We start from the raw sequence: 19,635 nt of genomic DNA, 5'->3' as shown, positions 1-19,635 counted from the left end.
ACTTGAGTAACTAGGTTACATCAAAGATTAATTTGACTATAAATGAAAACCAGGAAGTTAGTGATGTACTCACCACTGCTTGCCCCTCTACAGTTTCCATTACTAGAATCCATAGGAAAATCTGAAAGGTGATAGAATAAAGTAAGAATCATAACATATTCATTTCAAGAATTCCCATATAAAAATCTAATTCAGTCACAGGTATGATTTGGGTAAGAATGGAGGTGTTTCAAGGAAGTTAATTTTAATTAGTGTCATGAGGTTAGCACTCTATCATTTACAGGTCAAATAAAGACAAGACCTATTCTTTCGTGTGATTGAAAGGTAATATATGTTTTATGAATCCTCATCAAATGTGCATAAAATTTCAGGATTTAATAAAGCTTTTGAGTTTTACCAAATTTGTGAGTAATGAGTATCCTACACAGTAAAGCCCATGTACATATTAGGCACTCGCCCAACACTTAGCTCTTAATGACTAAAAGAACCAAATGCACCTCAATAAATAGATGCATCACACTTTAATGGAATATATCTAAATTCTTAGCACCTAAGGAAAAATACACATTCAGAAAGCATTCCTGTGCTCTTTGTTAACTACAGATTAAACAGCCCTTCAGCAGAAAGGAAGTGTACCATCCAAGGATTATTCAAACCAGTGCAAATAAACATGGTACTGGAAATTGCTATTCGCTCTTTTCATAATCCCGTAATCCCAGAAAATGGTCATCATGATAAATGACAATAATGTAAAGTCCTCCTGTGTTCTAGTTAAGAAAGCAGCCTCTAGTGAATGAGAGAGTGCCTCAGCAGAGCACCATGCTGAGAGATGCCGTACCCACCTCTACATTTTTATTGACACTTAACTCAGTACTTTCAAACAGGAGTTTTATATATGTATTAACACTTTATGTTAATGAGTTTAATGTCTCTGTTTATCCTCATAGAAAATAATGTTCTTTCTCTGTCCTTTTTCTTCATAGGTCATGAATAAATTAAACAAGGAGGGGTCAGTACCATTTTAGGACAATAGCACCCCAAATTACAATTAATGAATTATTTTCCCAGGCTTAATAATCATTAGCTGGTATTTTAAAAGCTATATCCAAGAAAAGATAGCAACCACCAAATAAATAAATAAGCAGGCAGCAAACACTTGATTCTAAAACATTTGGTTCAACTTAGTCATAAACTATTAATTTAATGACTTTTATTCTGTTCAAAGACTTCATTAACCATAAATGTATCCAAGTATTAAAGTAACGTGCCAATGGTTTTTTCCATTCCTGAATAAGTCCAATAATCATGTGATGATATGCATATGATTTACATGATCTCTCTGTAAATAAAGAAATCATATTAATTCACATTTTAAATAATTGTTTAGTGTTAAAAGGCTGAAATACAAATGAAAAACAAAGCTCCTCTCTTGGAAAAGAAAACCCCTTTGATACAGCCGAATCTACAAAAGTGGTTTTCTTCTTTCATTCTTTTTTTTAAAAAATATACCTTTATTGATTTCAGAGAGAGGAAGGGAGAGGGAGAGAGAAATAGAAACATCAATGATGAGGGAGTCGTCATTGATTGGCTGCCTCCCGCACGCCCCCGACTAGGGATCAAGCCCACAACCCGGGCATGTGCCCTGACCGGGAATCGAACCCCGATCACCTGGATCCTAGGTCGACACTCAACCACTGAGCCACACCCAGACGGGCTCTTCTTTCATTCTTATTCACAGAAAAATGTTTCTACACCTTTAAAAATGCTTAGAAGTCAATTGTTAGATTATAAAAGAAAAAAACTACAGGTTTTTTTTATCATAAAGAAAAAATTGTGTTTAGAAAGTTAAACTTAGATATTCTAACAAAATCATCCTCAATTAAAATAGTAGATATTATTAGTCAGTTTTATGCCCCAGGGCTTTCTAGTAGGGGTCATAGAGATTTCCAGAATAGTCCTAAGGATGCTGGGGAAGGTAGGGAGCTTTCTCTAGGTAGAGAATAGCATGTGCAAAGGTAAGGGGGTCAGACACCACAGTCCATGCTCATCAAGGGACCTGCAAGTTTTCCAGCACCGCTGAAATAGTGGTGTAAGCTGAGAGAAATGAAACTAGAGAGCTAAGGAAGGATGAGATCATAAAGGCGAGAGGCAGATAAGAAAAATGTTAAGCAACAGAATTGCATTTCAGAAAGATCACCCTGTTGGAATACGGAAGGGCAATACTGGAGGTAAGGGAGTCGGTTATCATCCTAGGGCCATAATCCATGTGATAAATGGTGAGATCCAAACTAATAAAATAACATTAGAGAAAGAAGGAAGGGAATTGGATTCAGAGTAGATTCAAGCACTCGATGCCTACTGAATATCAGGATGAGAAAGAGGGTGGAAGCGAGGCTGACTCTCAGGCCTAGCGTAGGAGCGTGGCAGTGCCTCTGAACAACATAGAAAATACTGTAAAAGAATAGAGGGTAAGGAAACGATGAATTTACTTTGGAGAATGCTGAGACTGAGAGGCTAAAGGTTAGATGTAAAAATCTGGAGTGTTATGTTCTCTGCTATCTCAAAAGTAGTTTTATCTTTTGAAATCCCTTATCCAGAGCTGTCTTTTTGTTCTCTTAAACTATGCAGACGGCCCCCAATTTACAATGGTTAAACCTTACAGTGATGTGAAAGTGACATGCATCCAGTAGAAGCCATACTATGAATTCTGAATCCTGACCTTTCTCCAGGCCGGCCACGTGCAGCGCGGCACCCTCGCGATGCTGGGCAGCGGCACTGGGCCAAGCCCGCCGTCGGGGGATCGCGAGGGTAGAGCTGATCTCTACGGAGGACTGTGCTGCCGGCCTTTTTTGAACAGTGTTCTGAGCACATTTAAGGAAGACGAGCATAGGCTATGATGTTTAGTATGTTAAATATATTAAATGCATGTTCATCTTACAAAATTTTCAACTTACTATGGGTTTATCAGGATGTAACCCGATAAACGGGCTTTCAAAATATAAAGATAAAAGCAACCCTTTAACTGCAATCTGATGGTCAGAAGACAGATCCTCTCTAAAGTGAGGAGTCACCTCTTCCTTCAAGAAAGGACGTATAGTGGAGAAAGGGCTCTGGTTTGAATCTTCTTTCTCTTAATAGCTTTATGAACTGGGACAATCACTTAGCTTCTCTATTTGATTCACCTTTCTTTTCCGCAAAATGGAAATATTAGTACCTACCATGTAGTTATTAGGATAAATAAATTCATATGCATAACACACTTAAAACAGCACCTAGAACATGTGAGGTATAAATCTTATTCTGTTGCTGCCAATGACCCCTCTCCTGAGGGTGATATGTCCTCTCCCCAATCAGGCTGCTGTTGTTAAAACCTACGTTGTGCTTTACTGTTTATCAGTCACTTCACATGAATATTTCTTTTGTTCTTTACAATCCCCAATGTCAATGTCAAATGACTTGCTCAATGTAAAACATTAATGACAAATCTGGAATTCCAACTAATGGCCTATAACTCTAGAGCTGTGATTTTCTTCAAATTGAGGGAAATAGTCAACTCTCAATTATTCTAAACTATATATCTATATGGTGGCTCTTGATCTCTTTTTATACATCTAGTAGAAAGAGAAAGACCAAATATAACTTAGTCAATTTTACTATTTACAGCAACAACTGTTTGGAAGTTTGTGGGGAACAAAATAAAAAATAAATTATTAAAAAATAAGATTTGGGTACCACTGATAATTGGATTAGCTGTAAATTAAATAACACTCTGAGACAGTCTTCCCTACCCCATCCAGAGCGCCTCCTGTCAATATTTTACATGCTGAAGGATCCTTAAAAATGTGCTTTCTCTCTAGTTTTAATCTAAAATTTCCATTTCTCTTTTCCATTCCATTTTCCTCCTATCACACTAAATAAGTCTTCCTTCTTAGTATTTGGCCCCTCAAATATTTGTAGACCAAGGCTAAAGAAAAGGCTGCCTGTTCCTCAGAGAGTGGAGAAATGATTAAACAGCAGTTCATGCATGTGAAAGTTGGCCCAGCTCTGCCAGGCGAGACGGGGCCTGGAGAAATGTGTTGAGCAAGAGCTGGGGTGACAAGTTAACACCACTACGGAGACCAGCAATGACTGAGGAGTGATTATAAAGGCCTTGGCATGGCACGCCATGGGTGTTGTATAAATAGCTGTTAAATATCATACCGTAAATTTTCTTAAATACACGAGTTCTATGTTTCTGAGATAAACCATTTGTAACTGACAGACAGCCATCAGACTCATTCTTTTTTCCTGTTGCTCCCAAAGGAATTTGCTCTCGAGCCTGAGGTCCAGGTCGATTTGTAGAAAATGAAATATTAAGCTTATAATACAGAAGATCTGCTTTTCCAGTTAGGTCCCCCTGTGAAGCTTCTTTTCCAGAGCTGAACTGATAAAAGTCCTAGGCTGTATCTGCAGTGACCAACATGCCACTTCTAAAAACAAATGAACACACACAAAATGTCAATTTGCTATAACAATGATAATCACAGTAAAACAGCTACAGCAGCAGCAACAATTTGTTAAGGGCCATGAACCAGGTAGTATGTATGCTGTTTAATTTCATTTTCACCATGCCTGTAGGATGTACACAGTATTGTCCCCATGGTACAGGTTGGAAAACTTTGAATCAGAGAGGTTATATAACTTCCCTCTGATTACAGTTGGCATGAAGCAGAATCCAGATTCACCAGTGTGGTCTGCCAGACTCTTTACTCACCATACAATATTACAGATTTGACTAAATGTCTTAAGTAACTGGATGAGCAACTAACTTGAACTGACAAAAATTCTCAGATAAAGCAGTCCTGCATGTAGCAATAACCATATAGCTAATGTAAAATGTGGAAAAAGAATAAATTTAATGTGAATTTATTAGTAATGGTCAGGGTCTGATTTTTAAAAAAATAAATACATGTTTTGCCCTAAGTATTTCAAAAGCAAAAGGCAGTTTGAAGTAATTCTCCATTTCAATAAGACTTTGCTTTGTAAAATGTCCTAAACTTGTTTGTGGAGTCATACTGTACTAGGAGGAAACAGATCCATGTGAATGGTAGGATTTGAAAAATCTTCTTGGCATTGAAGGAATGTGAAAGGTGGCCCCATTTTATTCAGGAAGACCTTATTTTTATAGTCAGCTGGATTCTAGTCAGAAAACATAGGGACTCTGTTTATACCTGGAGGAAGGCAGGGTGAAAAACAAAACCGGCTTCATGAACTATCATATCCCAACTGAACCAAGGAGTATATTTGCATCGTAAATTAAACTGGCTACATGTGGTAGTTCCTAAGTAATTCCAGGTGCCTGACAGTTTGACCCAGGACAGGGAATGTAATTTTCAGCAAGCTGGCGTTGGAAGCGAAGGGGGCCCTTCAGGCTAGAATCCACCCCTCCATTCCCCATTCCCACGGCACATTCAGCTCCCTCCTGCCACAATAGTCTGGTTCACGCTGAAGGTAAAGGCAGGGCGGAAGGGAAACCGTTACTAAATTATGGTTCCAACTGCCACCTACCCCTACTTATTTTTCTAGCAAGGATGCTGTCAGCAAAGCAGATATTATGGCACTTAAGGCAGCTGGGAAATCAGGTCCCCTGGACTGACAAATTGTTTCCATTCATGTCCCATTTAGTTGAGTGCCTCAGTGAAGCAATTGTCCTACCTTCGGTCCACAATGATAGGTAACTCGGGGACACTAAAGGAAACTGCTTCCCCTCCATATTGACTAGGGCTTTTGAAAGCCATTAACTATGCAAAACCTCTCTCATTTGAGGGCATCTCTGAGAGGTTTCAGAGCAAGTCTTCTCCTTTAAGGGGAGGACCCCTGGCCTGAGAGGAGCCTCAGCATTTAACTGATTTTAAGTACCTGGCAGCCCAGGGCAGTAGCTCACCCAGCTCCTCCAGAGTCTGCACCACCTGGGACAGTACTGAGTGCAAAGGCTCAGGAGCACTCTCTTAGCCCAAAGATTAATAACAAATTCATTTATTTCAGATTATTTTATGCCACTAGTTCTTGGCTCTTGATTGAAATCAAGAACACAATAGGTATATTCAAAGAGTGATGCACTAAGTGAGGTGACCAGAAAAACGCTCTTGAAATCTTTCTGTTCAGTTTTGATTTTGTGGCTCTTTGTATAAATACTTTCCCCTTCCCCACTCCCTTTATAGTAAGTGGGTAATGTGCGCAAGAAACATTTTTTTTCAAATAAGTTCCCCGACAACCAAGAACTATTATGTAGAAAGGGTCTGAAGACATGAGCTGGGGCTGAGCATGTTAAGGGGCAAAAGAAAAGGTTGATGCCCATGAACCGAGAAGGAGGCAATCAAGTCCTCACATCCAAGAACAGAGCTCATCTGGGAGAGTATGAAAGAGAAGCCATCATAAAAGACTGGGTTTATTTTTAAAGTATACCAAGGGTGAAATCTGAGTTTGGGCTAATTGGTAGGAGTGATACTGAGTTAGAATTAAATGGCCCATAATGAACTAGGTTCAGTTGGGGTCTTAAGAGTTATGACTGTCATAATGAGACCTAACACTAGTGAGAAAACAACTTGTGGTTGATTCTATTAAACGTAGAACAGCAATAAAGTTTTACGGTAGGAAAAGACTGAAATGAATGTGTGGCTGATGTACACACAGAGAAAGAGCATGAAATAAGGTACTAAAGACATTATTTACGGAGCATAAGAGTGGGATAAGAGGTGAGATTAAAAATAACATTACATGAGTGTGTGATGATAACACACCTTAAATATAACTCCTTTCACCCATATGTTATTTACAAAATGACTTGAAGGCATGTGGGAATGCGAAAAGCGCCCAGCAGCTCCGCTGGGCCAGCTCTGTGGCTGGAGCGAGTCACAGGAGCTAATTAGCAGCGCATAGCAATGCCTCACAGCTGTTTCAGTCTGGAATGGAAGGACAATTTATCTCATTGAAAGGAGAGGGGAATTTAAGGTGAACGTAATTGCTCAAATTGGATTTTGAGCAAACACATACCACTAACATCTGCGGGTCAGGGTAAGGTTACTGAAATTATCTTGGCATTTTTAATGACTGGAAGAAAACGGGGCCTGGGTTTTCTGTTTTCACCATACGCTCTCGACAAGCATCTAACACATTACAGTAGAGAAAGAAGAAGGGTGACTGGAAAGCAAGAGCATCAGGCAGGAAAGCTCAGGGGCTGCAGACAAACAGAATCAGAAAAGAGCACCGCTGTGCCAGGTCTGGCTCCGTCCACGTGCACAGGGTGGAAGTGGAGGGTCGGTGTTGAGTGGAAGTGTGACGGGAGTGGAATAAAGTGTTTTAGGGAAACACAGCACCTACTGGAAGGCGGTGCATCAGAAGGGAAAGGCGATGAGGGGAAGGAAAAAAGGAGATTAAGAGAAGTGATGCGAAGAGCAAGGACAGGATTGGACTCAAGGCTAGTAACGGGCGGGGGCTCCGGGAAGCCCTCGGCTGAGGCAGGGCCCCGCGCCGGCACTCACCCGCGCCGTCGGCGGTGACGATGGCCTCGGGGGAGATGCACACGCCTCGGTCGTACACCGGCAGCTCGTCGCAGGCCAGGCTCTCGGGCCACGAGTGGCGGTACTTGATGAGGATGGGCTCGCAGCCCTGCCGCGCGCGCTCGCACACGGACTTGCAGGGCTTGATGGGCTCGTGCTGGAAGTCGATGGTGCAGATGGGCGCGTACATGGCACAGAGGAAGAAGAGCAGGTCGGGGCTGCAGTGCGTGCCCAGCAGACCTTCGAACTGCTCCATGGCCAGGATGGCGTTGGCCTGGGTGCTGTGGTGCAGGTGGTTGGGCATCTTGGTCATGTTCCAGGGCAGGGACTTGCACAGGGGGATGCGGACGGGCTCGCAGGCTGCAGCGCGGGCTGCGGGCACGCGGAGCAGGCAGAGCGCGGCCAGGGCGAGCAGCCCGGCCCGCAGCAGCGGCATCCCTCCCGGGCGGCCGCAGACCATGGTCCCCGCAGGCTGGGCAGCGCGCAGCAGCGCCGAGGACGCCGACAGGCCCGCTCCGCCGTCTCCTCCCCCCCACCCCCCCGGAGCTGGACACAATGATCCGGGAGCTTCTCCTCCCCCGGCAATCTCACAGCTTCCTAGGATCAAATTCCCCCAATGGGGTCCCGCGAGCTCCCGCCGCCGCCCCCGCCGCCCGGGCCGCGCGTTCCCCGACGCCGGAGCCTCCGGGGCCGCGGCATCTATTTATTCCCGGCCCCTCTGGCAGAAACCTCAGACCTCGCGGAGGAATCCGAGGGCAGGGGCGCGAGAGGAAGCGAGGGAGAAGTAAAAACAAAAGTAGAGTTCGACTAGGTACTTGGTGCTGTGGGGTGTCACGTCCCCTGGATTATAAAAAGGTGCTAAAAAAATAATAAGGCATGAAATTCTCCAAAGTGAGGGGCGCGGGGCGGAGGGGGGGGAGGGAAGAAAGTAAAGAAAACCAAAGGGGAAAGCCTCCCGGGGGGGCGCGGTGCAGCAGGAGTCTGCAAGGCCGGCGGGCAGAGGCGGAACCCCGCTTTCCGCGGTGCCGGCCGCGCCCGCAGCGCCCGCGTGGGCGGGAGGGACGGGCCCGAGCAGCCCCGACGGCAGGTCTGCGCTCGGGACCGCGGGTGCGCGCTCCCCTCCCGCAGCCCGGGGGGGGGGCGGCCCCGCCCCGCGTGCAGACCCGGCCCCCCGGCGCCCGCCCGCTCCCCCGGGAAGCGGAGGACCTGGGGAGACTGTCTGCGGGCTGGAAGCCGAGGGGAGCGCAGCCTGGAGCGGCTGTGAGGCCGCGGAAGCCCCCGACGGCTCTGCCCCGGACCGCACGCCTCCCCAGCGCCACGGCGCGGGCCACCCTGGCCGGCTCCAGCGGGCCTCCAGCCCCTTACGGAAAGCCCACCCCAGTTTCCACCTGAGCAGTCGTCCGCAGCTCCCCACTTGGACAGGAACCCCCCTAGCGCCAACCTCCCTGGTAACGCGAACTACAGCTTCTCCCCTGGGATCACACAGCGCCGCAGTCAGACGCCGCCGGGAAGCCAGCCTTAAGAAACGGCACTGGGAAGGTCCAAGTCGCAGAAAACACGGACCCTTGTGGCAGCGCCGGAGCCTTAGCCCAGAGCTCCTGCCTACAAGTGGCCTGCATTTTTAATGATTAGGTGGAAGGAGACTGCCTTTCATTAAAAAAAATAAAGTTGAAGAAGAAATGCTGAAAATAATTGCAAATAGGCCACCAGAAGCAAGAAAAAATTTGTTTTCATTTTTTTTTCTTTGCCCTGCAAGCAAAACCTTCAAGTTTTGCTTTTTAAACTTAAGAAGGAAAAGTAACTGCTTTGAGGTACTTGGACTTTTTTTTTTACCCCCTGATTTTACTCACTAAAATATAATGGCACTTAATATTTAACTCCCCTCACCAACAATTTCACCTAACGCTTGAGGGAAACGTGTAGGAAAATTACACCGCACATCAGAAGGGTGATGATGATGACAACAATAAAACCCTTTCCACCCAAATGAGCTCAGTCTAGAGAAGAAAATAGAAAACAGATCCCCTCCTGGTCGGCTCCCGCCACTAACGAGCCACCTCCCCACCCCCCGCGCAGGGCGCATTGTAAGTGGAATGACCGGCCCTTTCCGGGGGAGGCGCGGAGCGGCAGGATTGCAGAATGTCAGAAACAAGCCGTCCCTGAGAGGGGACGGAAACAAACCCTAAAACAAAGCAGGAAGTCACCTCTGCTCTACATCGTTGAAATGCTTGGCTGCTGAAGCCCATCCACTCCTCAGCCAGTAATGAGCAAGAACCCCCCCCTACCCCCCCCCCCCCCCAGCTCCCAGGGAGAGGTCGGTCTCCATTCCCAGCCCTGACTTGACAGCACTTAGGAAACGTCAGTGCTAACTTGAGATTATGCGATTTTATCTCTAAAATGACCATAAACAGCAGTCCGTGGCGGCAGTAAAATTTTTCAGAAGGAAGGTTGTTCCACTTAGGAGGGAGGGGGGCCAACAACAGATGATAGATAAGTCAGTTATTATACAAACTTTGCCTGAGCTACAATTATTGTGTCATTGAAAAAAAGAAAATAAAAAATTATTTTGCAAGTAAAATTTGGGGGGAAATTTTTACAACAGTCCATAGTAGAGCATTTGGGGGCTATTCTGTGTTAAGGAGATGTAGGCGGGATTTTCAATAAGTTAGAAGGAAGAAGTGAGGGGTAAATGTAATAGATTCTTTGCTAAAATGTTTTCCTGCTATCTTAAATCTTAACAGCATAAGAAGAAATGAGCCAATTGTCTTAATGGTTCTCCAACTATCTGCAATAAAGTCTGTTTTTCTTCCCCTGCACAAAAGTCAGTTATCCCCTTTGTCTAACATATTCCCTCACAACTTTTCTCTAATCCAAAATTGTCTTTATCAAAACACAAAATAAGTTTCAGTGCCTCCCAGAAGCCTTTCTGTTCATTTTTTCTAGTTAGTGTCCCTCCAACATTGCTCATTTTTGCAAATTATTCTTTAGCACCTGCCAATTTATGGCTTCAAAATTTTTTTTCATTTTTCATCTGGGTGTGCTCTGCCTTCCTTAAGAGCATGTGTGATTTTTTTTTTTTTTAAAGAAGAGAATTCGTCTTCTATTTCTTTTGAAATATGCATTTGAGAAATGTTGGCTGATGGAATTTGAAATGCTATATTTTCAATATTAAATATACATGGCTTAAAAATCTGTAAATTCTAATTGAGAAAATAGAGCTAGCCAAGTGTGAAAAATAAGCCATGTGGTCATGAAGAAAACACAAATCAGATATGTTGTACTGTTTCCACTAGTGGATGAGTTGTACCCCCCAAAATGGGTGCCTTCAAAAAAGCCCACGTTTAGAAAAAACTAAGGGAAAGATGAAACCTGGTGCCCCAGAGGAAATGGGTCATAGGGAATTTGTTTCTCTGATGTTCTAGTTTATACAGTTGGGTTTAACCGGCAGAACTCTGATCTTTGTGTAAAACTGCACCTGGCTTACATGAAAGATAGCTGATTGCTTTAGATATTTCCCCATATCTGGTAAAGAAATTTCAAAGTAGATAATTGGCAGACAACATACAAGGGGCTAGAGAACAGGAGTTTTTCAGTGATATTTTCATGGGCATAGCAATAGTGATCTTTCAGAGCTCACTTTTTAGAACTAAGGATGAAAAATCAAAGAGTTTATGCGGTGGCTTTTATATTTGAGAAAGCTGTCAAGGTGGCAAATGCAAATTATTAGTATAACAATATCCTACTGGAAAAAAAATCTTTTGGAGACTAGATTTCAGGACCTCAAAGGGCTCTCCAAGGCACAGCCAGTGGGCCTCTTCCAGGACACTTCAGTGTAACCACAAGGCACAGCACCCACCTAGCACCCAGTTGGGACTATGGGCCAATTCTGGGCTCCACAGCCGTTTAGGAAATGCCCCCAGACCCAGTCACGGCCAACCAGTCTTAGAATGCATCATAGGCAGTGCATTTAGGCAGTTCATTTAACTTCCTAACAAGGGTTCCTGTAGCAGTACCAGGATTAGTCAGAATGACTGGCCAGTGCCTTTCTGTACCGACGATCAGCCAGGCAGCAGGGGAACTGGTGTTTATTGAGGAGCTACTATATGTGAAGCACATAAACTGCACCATGCTTTGCAGGAAGTATTAGTTCCAAAGATGAGGAATCTACAAGGAGTGAAAAGCTCAGAGGGGTGAAGTAATTTCCCAGAGGTCTCAAAGCTAGAGAAGGGCCTGTCAGAAGTGGGACTTGAGTCACGGTCTTTTCACAGTTCTGACAAACAATTCTTCCTGGGCAGGAAGGATCTGGGAACAGGAAGAACCTGAGCTCTCTGTGAGCCTGGGTCTCGGCCTGAGCCCCAACCACGCTGATTGTCAGGCACTGGCTCTGCCTGCCCGGGAATAGAATGCGAAACCTTGCACTTCAAGTAGGGAGACCTTCCTGCTTCATGGCCTTAACCTGAGCTATTCTGTGGACCTAGTAATTCCTCAAGTTCCACTTTAAGAAAATCTTACCTCTCCAGTCGCCAGTAAAAGCTTCCCACCTGTTAGCTATATCAGCATTAGGGCAGTGACTCAAACTGTAGTGTGCAGCAGAGTCCCTTGCAGGGCTTCTGAAAACACAGATTGCTGGGCCCCACTCATAGTTTCTGGGACCGTGGTTCTCGGGTGGGGCTTGAGAATTTGCATTTCTAATAAGTCCCCACATGGTGCTGATACAGCCGCTCTGGGACAACACTTTGAGAATCACCCTTTTGAAGTAGATAGTAAGCCCTGAATTACCCATAGTAAACTATGCCTGCTATAAAGATTTCATTGTTTCATCTCCTGGTTATCTCTTTTTACAATAAATTTAAAAACAAAATTTCAATAAAGCAGCCTGATAGCTAAATGACTCTCTGAATGGGGCGGGGAGGAAGGGAGAAACTAGATACCTCTCTTAGTTACTTAGAGGCCATCCTCAGAGCCCCAGGGAGACTTGACAATAAAATCGGCTGTCTCTCTTTCCTCAGTGTAGTTTCCTAAATGAAAATAGCAACACTCCACCCCCTTTGCAACAAAAGAACAATAGATCCAGCTTCAAAGAAGTTCCAGAAAGAAGCATAGTATCTTAGCAATGTAATGAACCTTAGCAATCTAGCCCACTCTACCCGTTCCCTCTCCCAAACCTTCCAGCCCTCCATATCTTAATTTGAAAAGAAAACTCAGAGATAAAATTACTTATGCAAAGTAATGAGTCAGTTAATGGCAGTTAACAGTGCCCAGTTCAATGTCTTTCTATTTATACCATCCTTCTCTGTTGGAAGTGTGTGGTTTTCTTATATTTGGGAACACCAAGTCCCTGAATATTATGTATATGATAATTAAACATAATGGTATTCAGCTTACATAATTCCTTAAAAATCATCCAAATGTTCCAAACAGCCCCAAAAGATACAGGAATCTGAAAGGGGAGGCGTGGGACACACCCAAGAAGACCCCACACTGTAGCACTCCCTGTGTCTAATTAAAATCCAGAAGATACTGAATTTCTTTCTAATCTCCCTTTGACAAGATTTAATTACAGATGATTTCTAGAATACCCTTTGCACCATCTTACTCTAGGGTAGACCTACATGTTTTGCTACATTTTTCATCTTATCATATCTTTGAAAATCTTGTTTTACGCCTCAGTTCCCCCCTCTTACGGTGGCAAAGGAGAAGTCAAGAGGGACACAGGTCATTCCAACCTCGGCTTTAGGCCTGAATTATGATATAAATGAGTGAGCCACTGATTTTTACCATCAAAGCCAAATTAGAAAATGGTCTTAAAATGATCCTCACAAGGTTAGAAATCCTGTCTGAAAAAAAACAACAAAAAATACATCAGTAAGAAGCATTAATAACCCGTCTAGACCCCTGTCATCTGTGATTTGTGCATGTGAATCATACAGCTCATGTTTAACCTGGAAGATGAATCAGTCTCTTCCATGGATGTTTGAATAATGAGAACGTGAATCTGCCAACTTGGCCACTATATCAGTTACTAAAGCCAATAAATGTTTTTAAGTAAAAAAATTTTCCCTCAGTTTCAAAGAGTAAATACTCATCAGAATCTCAGAAATAGCTATTGAAAGATCTTTAGGGTCAAAATGACATACTTCCAAATAAATTAGGCAATGTAAAGGCCTAACTCTTAGCATAGATCCTTCTAGTGCTAACAGAAACTTCCCTGGGACTAGACGTATTACCCTTATAACACCAATCAACTAATTCCCCCCCTTGTGGGAATCCTGACATGTTGACCTTGCTAACCAAAGAACATTAATCATCCTATGCAATTTTCCCCCGTGAGCCTTTCTAACTGAGGCCTTGACCCTCCAGTTGGCTTTCAGATACCTCACTCTTCCTTCACTGGTTAATAACTCCACCTCTGGCTAAAACTCTTTCCATCTTTCTCTCCATTCTTTCATCATAAAGATCTGGATCATTATAGCGTAACTCGGGCCAGGACTGTGGAAGCCACTCACTGCTAACAACCTTAGTAATTCAATAGTTGAGTTGGTAGTTAGAGAATTTCCCAAAAGATAAATGCAGACATCTTGCCTCTTTCTTGGAATCTATTTAATCACATTTCACAGACACAAGATATTATGTCTTAAACGTAGCAATATGAGGAGGCAAATGCAGATGTTGTTGTATTCTTCCTCTGTATTTTGTTATCTGTCTGAAATATGTCCTGTAGAAATCTATTTTCCCTTCCTCAATCATCAGATTCTTTTTTCATGTGTTTACTAAGTTAAAAGCAGAAAGAGTTGGAATTTAGTCAGCAGCAGTTATGTTTTGAATTTTGGAGACTATAATAACAAATACTTACATAGCATTTATTATGATTTACTATGTGCCAAGCACTATTAAAGCATTTAACTCAGTCATCACAGCTATATAACATAGTAACATTTTTATTCCCATTTATGAGTGAGGAAGCTGAGGCCATAGAATAATAATTTTTACAAGATCCCACTACTTACTAAGAGGTCGTGTCAGGATTCAAATCCAGACAACCAGCTGCAAGGCCTGTGTTCTTCCTCTTTGTACGACATTGCCTCTGCATGAAAACTTGCTCCTATAATCTTGTCACAGAGCCCCTTAGGAACAGTTTAGTATGTTTTAATATCAGTACCCTACCTACGAAATTGCATGCCAATCCATCAGATATCTTTATTTATAACATCTGTATTGAGATATAATTTGCATGAATTACGTGAAGTTCACTCTTTTGGGAGTTGTGCAACCATGGTAACAATCAAATTTAGAACATTTTCATCACTCCCCCAAAATAAATCCACACTAATTAGCAGTCATTCCCCATCTCCCCCCAAGTTCCTCAGGCCCTAGACAACCACTAGTCTATTTTCTGTTTCTGTAGATTTTTCTATTCTGTACATACACAAACCTATTCATATAAATGGAATTATACAACATGTGGTCTTTTGACTGGTTTCTTTCTCCTTTCATAATGTTTTTAGGTTCATCTATGTTATACCTTATTTTTATTGCTGAATATATTCCATTGTATGGATATACCACATTTTGTGTGTCAATTTATCAGTTGATGGACATTTTGGTTGTTTCCACTTTGGGGGCTATTATGAATAATGCTGCTGTGAACATTTGTGTACAAGTCCTTGTGTGAACACATGTTTGCATTACTTGTGGGTATATACCTACAAGTGCACTTGCTGGATTACATGGTAACTATATTTAACCTTTTGAGGAACTACCAAACTATTTTCAAAGTGGCCGTAGCATTTTGCATTCCTACCAGCAACGTATGAAGGTTCCAAGTTCCCCACATCCTTGTCACAGTTTTTTTTGTCTCTTGTGCAGTTTTCAACCCTTTCCATCTCATGACACACACTAATTACTAAAGTTCTGTGGCACACCAAAAATATATTTTTTGCCAATCTGACCAAAAAAAAAAGGTATAATTTTGATTAGTTCACACTGATGGTTATTGTTGTGTTGGATGTTGTCATTTTTTTTTATTTGACATCTAAGGGAAAAGAGGTCAGTGCCCCTGACTAAATGTCTGGTATTGTATGTTTTAAACATTCTTGCGGCACACTGGTTAAAAATCACTGCTTTTAGTGTCATGTCTAAGGTTTTGAATAACCTAAAGTCATGAAGATTTATTCCTGTGTTTTCTTTTAAGAATTTTATAGTTTAGCTCTTGTATTTATGTCTATGGTCTATTTTTAGTTACTTTTTATACATGGTATAAGGAAGGGGTCCTACTTCATTCTTTTGCATGTGGCTACACACTTGTCTCAGGACTGCTCAGAGGAAAAGAGTTATTCTTTTCCCATTTAATTATCTTGGCACTCTCATCAAAAATCAATTGAACATAAATGTAAAGGCTTATTCTGGACCCTGAGTTCTATTCCATTCATTCCCTAAATATCTCAATCCATTCTGATAATAATTAGTAAAAACCTGAACACCAAGGCTGATTTTATCTTAGAAAATTTGTCTTGTAAAGCCTATCTTATTCAAGCAACCTCTCAGAAATGGTAAGGCAAGACAGGAAGATAATAATTTCAAAATCCTACCCTAAATGTCTGACCAATATGTGATCAATGCAATATTATTAACTAAACAGAATAGTAAATAATTTCTTGAACCCAAAGGAAAAACATCTGGTAAAACCCATTAATTAATATGACATTATGATACATCACAGTTTCTGGAATAAGTCTAGGGGAGAATTATACCTCCTATATGAAAATAAGTATTTTTTTTACTTATTTCCTTCATAAGAAAGGAATTTCAAGACTGTTTAGAAAATATTCATAATTATAATTTATAATATATAATATTTGTTTTGATCTTCAATATTGGCTGTTAGTCTGATCATGTCCATTATTACAATGAAGGAGAAGTGAGACTCCCTCCACTTCCTTGCTGGACCTGATGAGATTTTGTTTAATGTCATATCTTTTTATTTTTTAATTTTTTTGACACATTATAGTAAAATTTAATAACATCAAAGACAAAGGGGACATTCTAAAATAAGAAAAGGCAGATTATCTAACCAAAAAAAAAGCAGCATGAAATATAATTTCCACCCCTTTACTTTTAGTCTGTGTGTGTCTTGCAGACAGCATATTTATGGGTCTTTTTCTTATTCATTCAGCTACGCTATGTTTTTTTATTGAAGCATTTAATCCATTTATATTTAAAGTAATTATTGATAGGTATGTGGTTATTGCCATTTTATTATTCATATTTGTTTATTTTTTTCCCTTCTTCTTCTTAAAGAAGTCCCTTTAACATCTCTTATAATATTGGTTTAGTGGTAATGAACTTCTTTAGCTTTTTCTTGTCTGGTAAATTCTTTATTTCTCCTTCAATTTAAAAGATTTTTTAAATTGTTTTTTATTGATTTCAGAGAGAGGAAGGGAGAGGGAGAGAAAGAAACATCAATAGTGAGAGAGGGTCATTGCCTGTTCTTGGCCGATCTGTAAACAAAAATGCCCTGGAGGGTTAAGAGCTACATAAATATAAGATGGAACAGACTGTGTACTGAATAACTTTTTTCCCCGCAGAAAACCCCAGACTGAAGTTGCTTTTGAAATACTGTGTTTTCATAAGGCCAAAATTGTGTTACACTTTTTTATGATATGAGTCCTATTCAGGCATCTGATCCATACTGTGGCTACAGCCATAGGTAGCACAAGATTCTGAGGCACAATCCCTGAAAACCTCTGAGCTTCCATATGAATCTGCTTGAAATTCAGCATGTATCCTACCAGGTTCATCATTTTTACTGTCACTAGGACTCCTGCTCGTTGGATTTGCAGCTCCCCACTGATAAAAGTAATGAATTCTGAGCCTGCTCATGTGGGCCCATGAACCAAGATTCAAGTCAGGATGGAAATACGGCCCCAGTGATATAGAATGGTCACAAAATATTGATGCCTGAGGGGTGAAAATTCCTATACATTTCTATTATCAATTACTTTATAAATTGATTCTAAAAATGTACATTTGGTGAATCCTTAACTGACCTCTCCCGATTTCTTTCTTTTTTTTAATGTCCACTCACAGATACCTACTTACTAGATGACAATAGCATGTAATTCCAAGGGAGTGGTGATTAGCACTAAGGTATTTTAAAATCCTTTATTGTTTGGAAGGATTATTTGATTTTCTAATTATTAGCGTGAGACTGTGTTAGGTTAAATGTGACCTTCAAAGTATCTAAGGTAACCACTACAAAAACAGCAAAAGAGCAAATAACTTTCAAACTAATAAAACGGAAAATACAAGAGGAGCAGAGGCGAGAGGGAAAGTAAAAATTTCAAAATGTATCTCTGTGCTTGAAAGCAGACATGGTCTGAAAATTATTTACATTTGCAAATATCCCAGAGGACACATAACTCCTTCACCTCATGACCGTCAGACACCACTCCCTTGCTGGGGGAGTCAGTCAGTCGGTCTGTCCCTCTCTCTCTCTTCCCTTGCTCTCTCTCTCACTATACATACACATGTATACCTATATCTATGTACTTTGTTCTTTTTATGTTCTCTGCTTCTTTTTAGATCAATGTTATGTCTACGTTTCAAGCACTTCGAAACATTTATTCACCCCTATAATTGAATCTATGTATTAACAAACAAATGTCGCTAAGAACAAAAAGCCAGATTGGATATAACTGAATTTTGATCTCTCTGGTCTATGGTGGTGTTAGGGCTTTTAAAAACTATTTTCAATGACAATCCAACTCTCAAATTTATGTAGCTTAAATCACTCTCTTTTTGGTTGGGAATATATATTAATTCTTCATGTAGGGAGGTCATGTAGGTGAGAGCGAGGAAGGAGAGGAAAGCAGGTCATCGAGGGGAAACCTCGGGCTGGGAATCAGTTTGAGGTCACAGTGTAAGAAGCTTCCCCGCCAGTTTCACCAGCTCTTTATCAACACCACCTCTTCCCTCATTCCAGCTCTGATTAGATGGCCCCTGTTTGTCAAATGCAGAGCCACAAGGCTAGAATTAGATTCAGTGTTTCATTATTATAGCCCCTGGGAGACACAAGGCAGTCTACACTTGTGAACAGCACCATCAACCGTAGCTGAGGGCGGCCCACAGCCCCGTCTATGCAGCACAGCTTGACATGAAGAGGGGGCAGGGAGCTTTGAAACTGGATTAAAACAGGAGCAAAATACGACTCTTTAGAAGGGCATTCCATTCTATTCTAAAGAGAGTTTTTACAAAACGAAACAAAAACAGACCCACAGAAACAGAGATCAGACTGATAGTTGCCAGAGGGGAGAAGGGTGGGGGGGACTGGGTGAAAAAGCAAAGGGGAATATAGTCAATGACAAGTGATAAGTTTGCAGTGACAGATAATTACTGTATTTAGTGTGGTGATCGCAATGTAAGGTATATAAATATTAAATCACTATATTTAGTATACCTGAAACCAATATAATATTGTGTATCAACTATACATAAATTTTAAAAATAAATAAAAGTTTTAAAATTAAGAGGGATGGGGGGTAGAAGGGGGTAAAAGGGGATCGATGGTGATGGAAGAGACTTGGCTTGGGGTGCTGAACACACACACAATATGCAGATGGTGTGTTATAGTACTGTACACCTGAAGCCTATATAAATTTATTAACCAATGTCACCCCAATAAATTCAATTAAAAAAACACACAAAAAAGTTTAGAAATTGGATTTTTAATGTTTAATTTATAGAGCCCTTCAACCTTTATGACTATCCAGCAGCAACTTTTAAATCCATTTGATTTAAAGTAAACTAATTAGGAAAACTAAAGAGCTAGACTTTCCATTACAGTTTGATTAATATACTAACTTAAAATCGAAGCCTCTATAATAATTTAGTCACATAAAATATTTCCCAAAAACCTATAAAATGCTACATTGATTTGAAAATTCTCCTATGTTGCCATTTTGTTTTAAGATGGCACACTGAACTACAAATTTATTTTGTGTATTTAATGCTCTTTAATATACACCTATTATGCAGGTTTTTTCAGACAAACATGAAATATAAAATGGCTAAGCTTAAACAAAACCTTATTGCTACCAAT

General features: G+C 41.3%; 1 protein-coding gene across 2 annotated transcripts in view; it reads right to left on the bottom strand.

Moving 5' to 3' along the window:
- The window catches only part of FRZB (frizzled related protein), a 28,220-nt gene extending 20,204 nt beyond the window's left edge, over positions 1-8,016 (bottom strand). Inside the window, exons 1-2 of one of the 2 annotated variants that reach the window (XM_016211902.2) lie at positions 7,521-8,016; positions 74-121 (exon numbers count right to left, since the gene is read on the bottom strand). In XM_016211902.2, the coding sequence (XP_016067388.2) occupies positions 74-121; positions 7,521-7,998 (526 nt within the window). In that variant the 5' untranslated portion in view covers positions 7,999-8,016. The remainder of the gene's footprint in view (positions 1-73; positions 122-7,520) is intronic. The other variant, XM_087819726.1, reaches the window with a different exon arrangement.
- Between the last annotated feature and the right edge of the window lie 11,619 nt (positions 8,017-19,635).

This window comes from Miniopterus natalensis, chromosome 8 (genome assembly GCF_054644295.1).
Source record: "Miniopterus natalensis isolate mMinNat1 chromosome 8, mMinNat1.hap1, whole genome shotgun sequence".
Taxonomy (NCBI): domain Eukaryota; kingdom Metazoa; phylum Chordata; class Mammalia; order Chiroptera; family Miniopteridae; genus Miniopterus; species Miniopterus natalensis.
The sequence above is the reverse complement of the archived record's forward strand: the minus strand, read 5'-3'. Positions and strand labels throughout refer to the sequence as shown.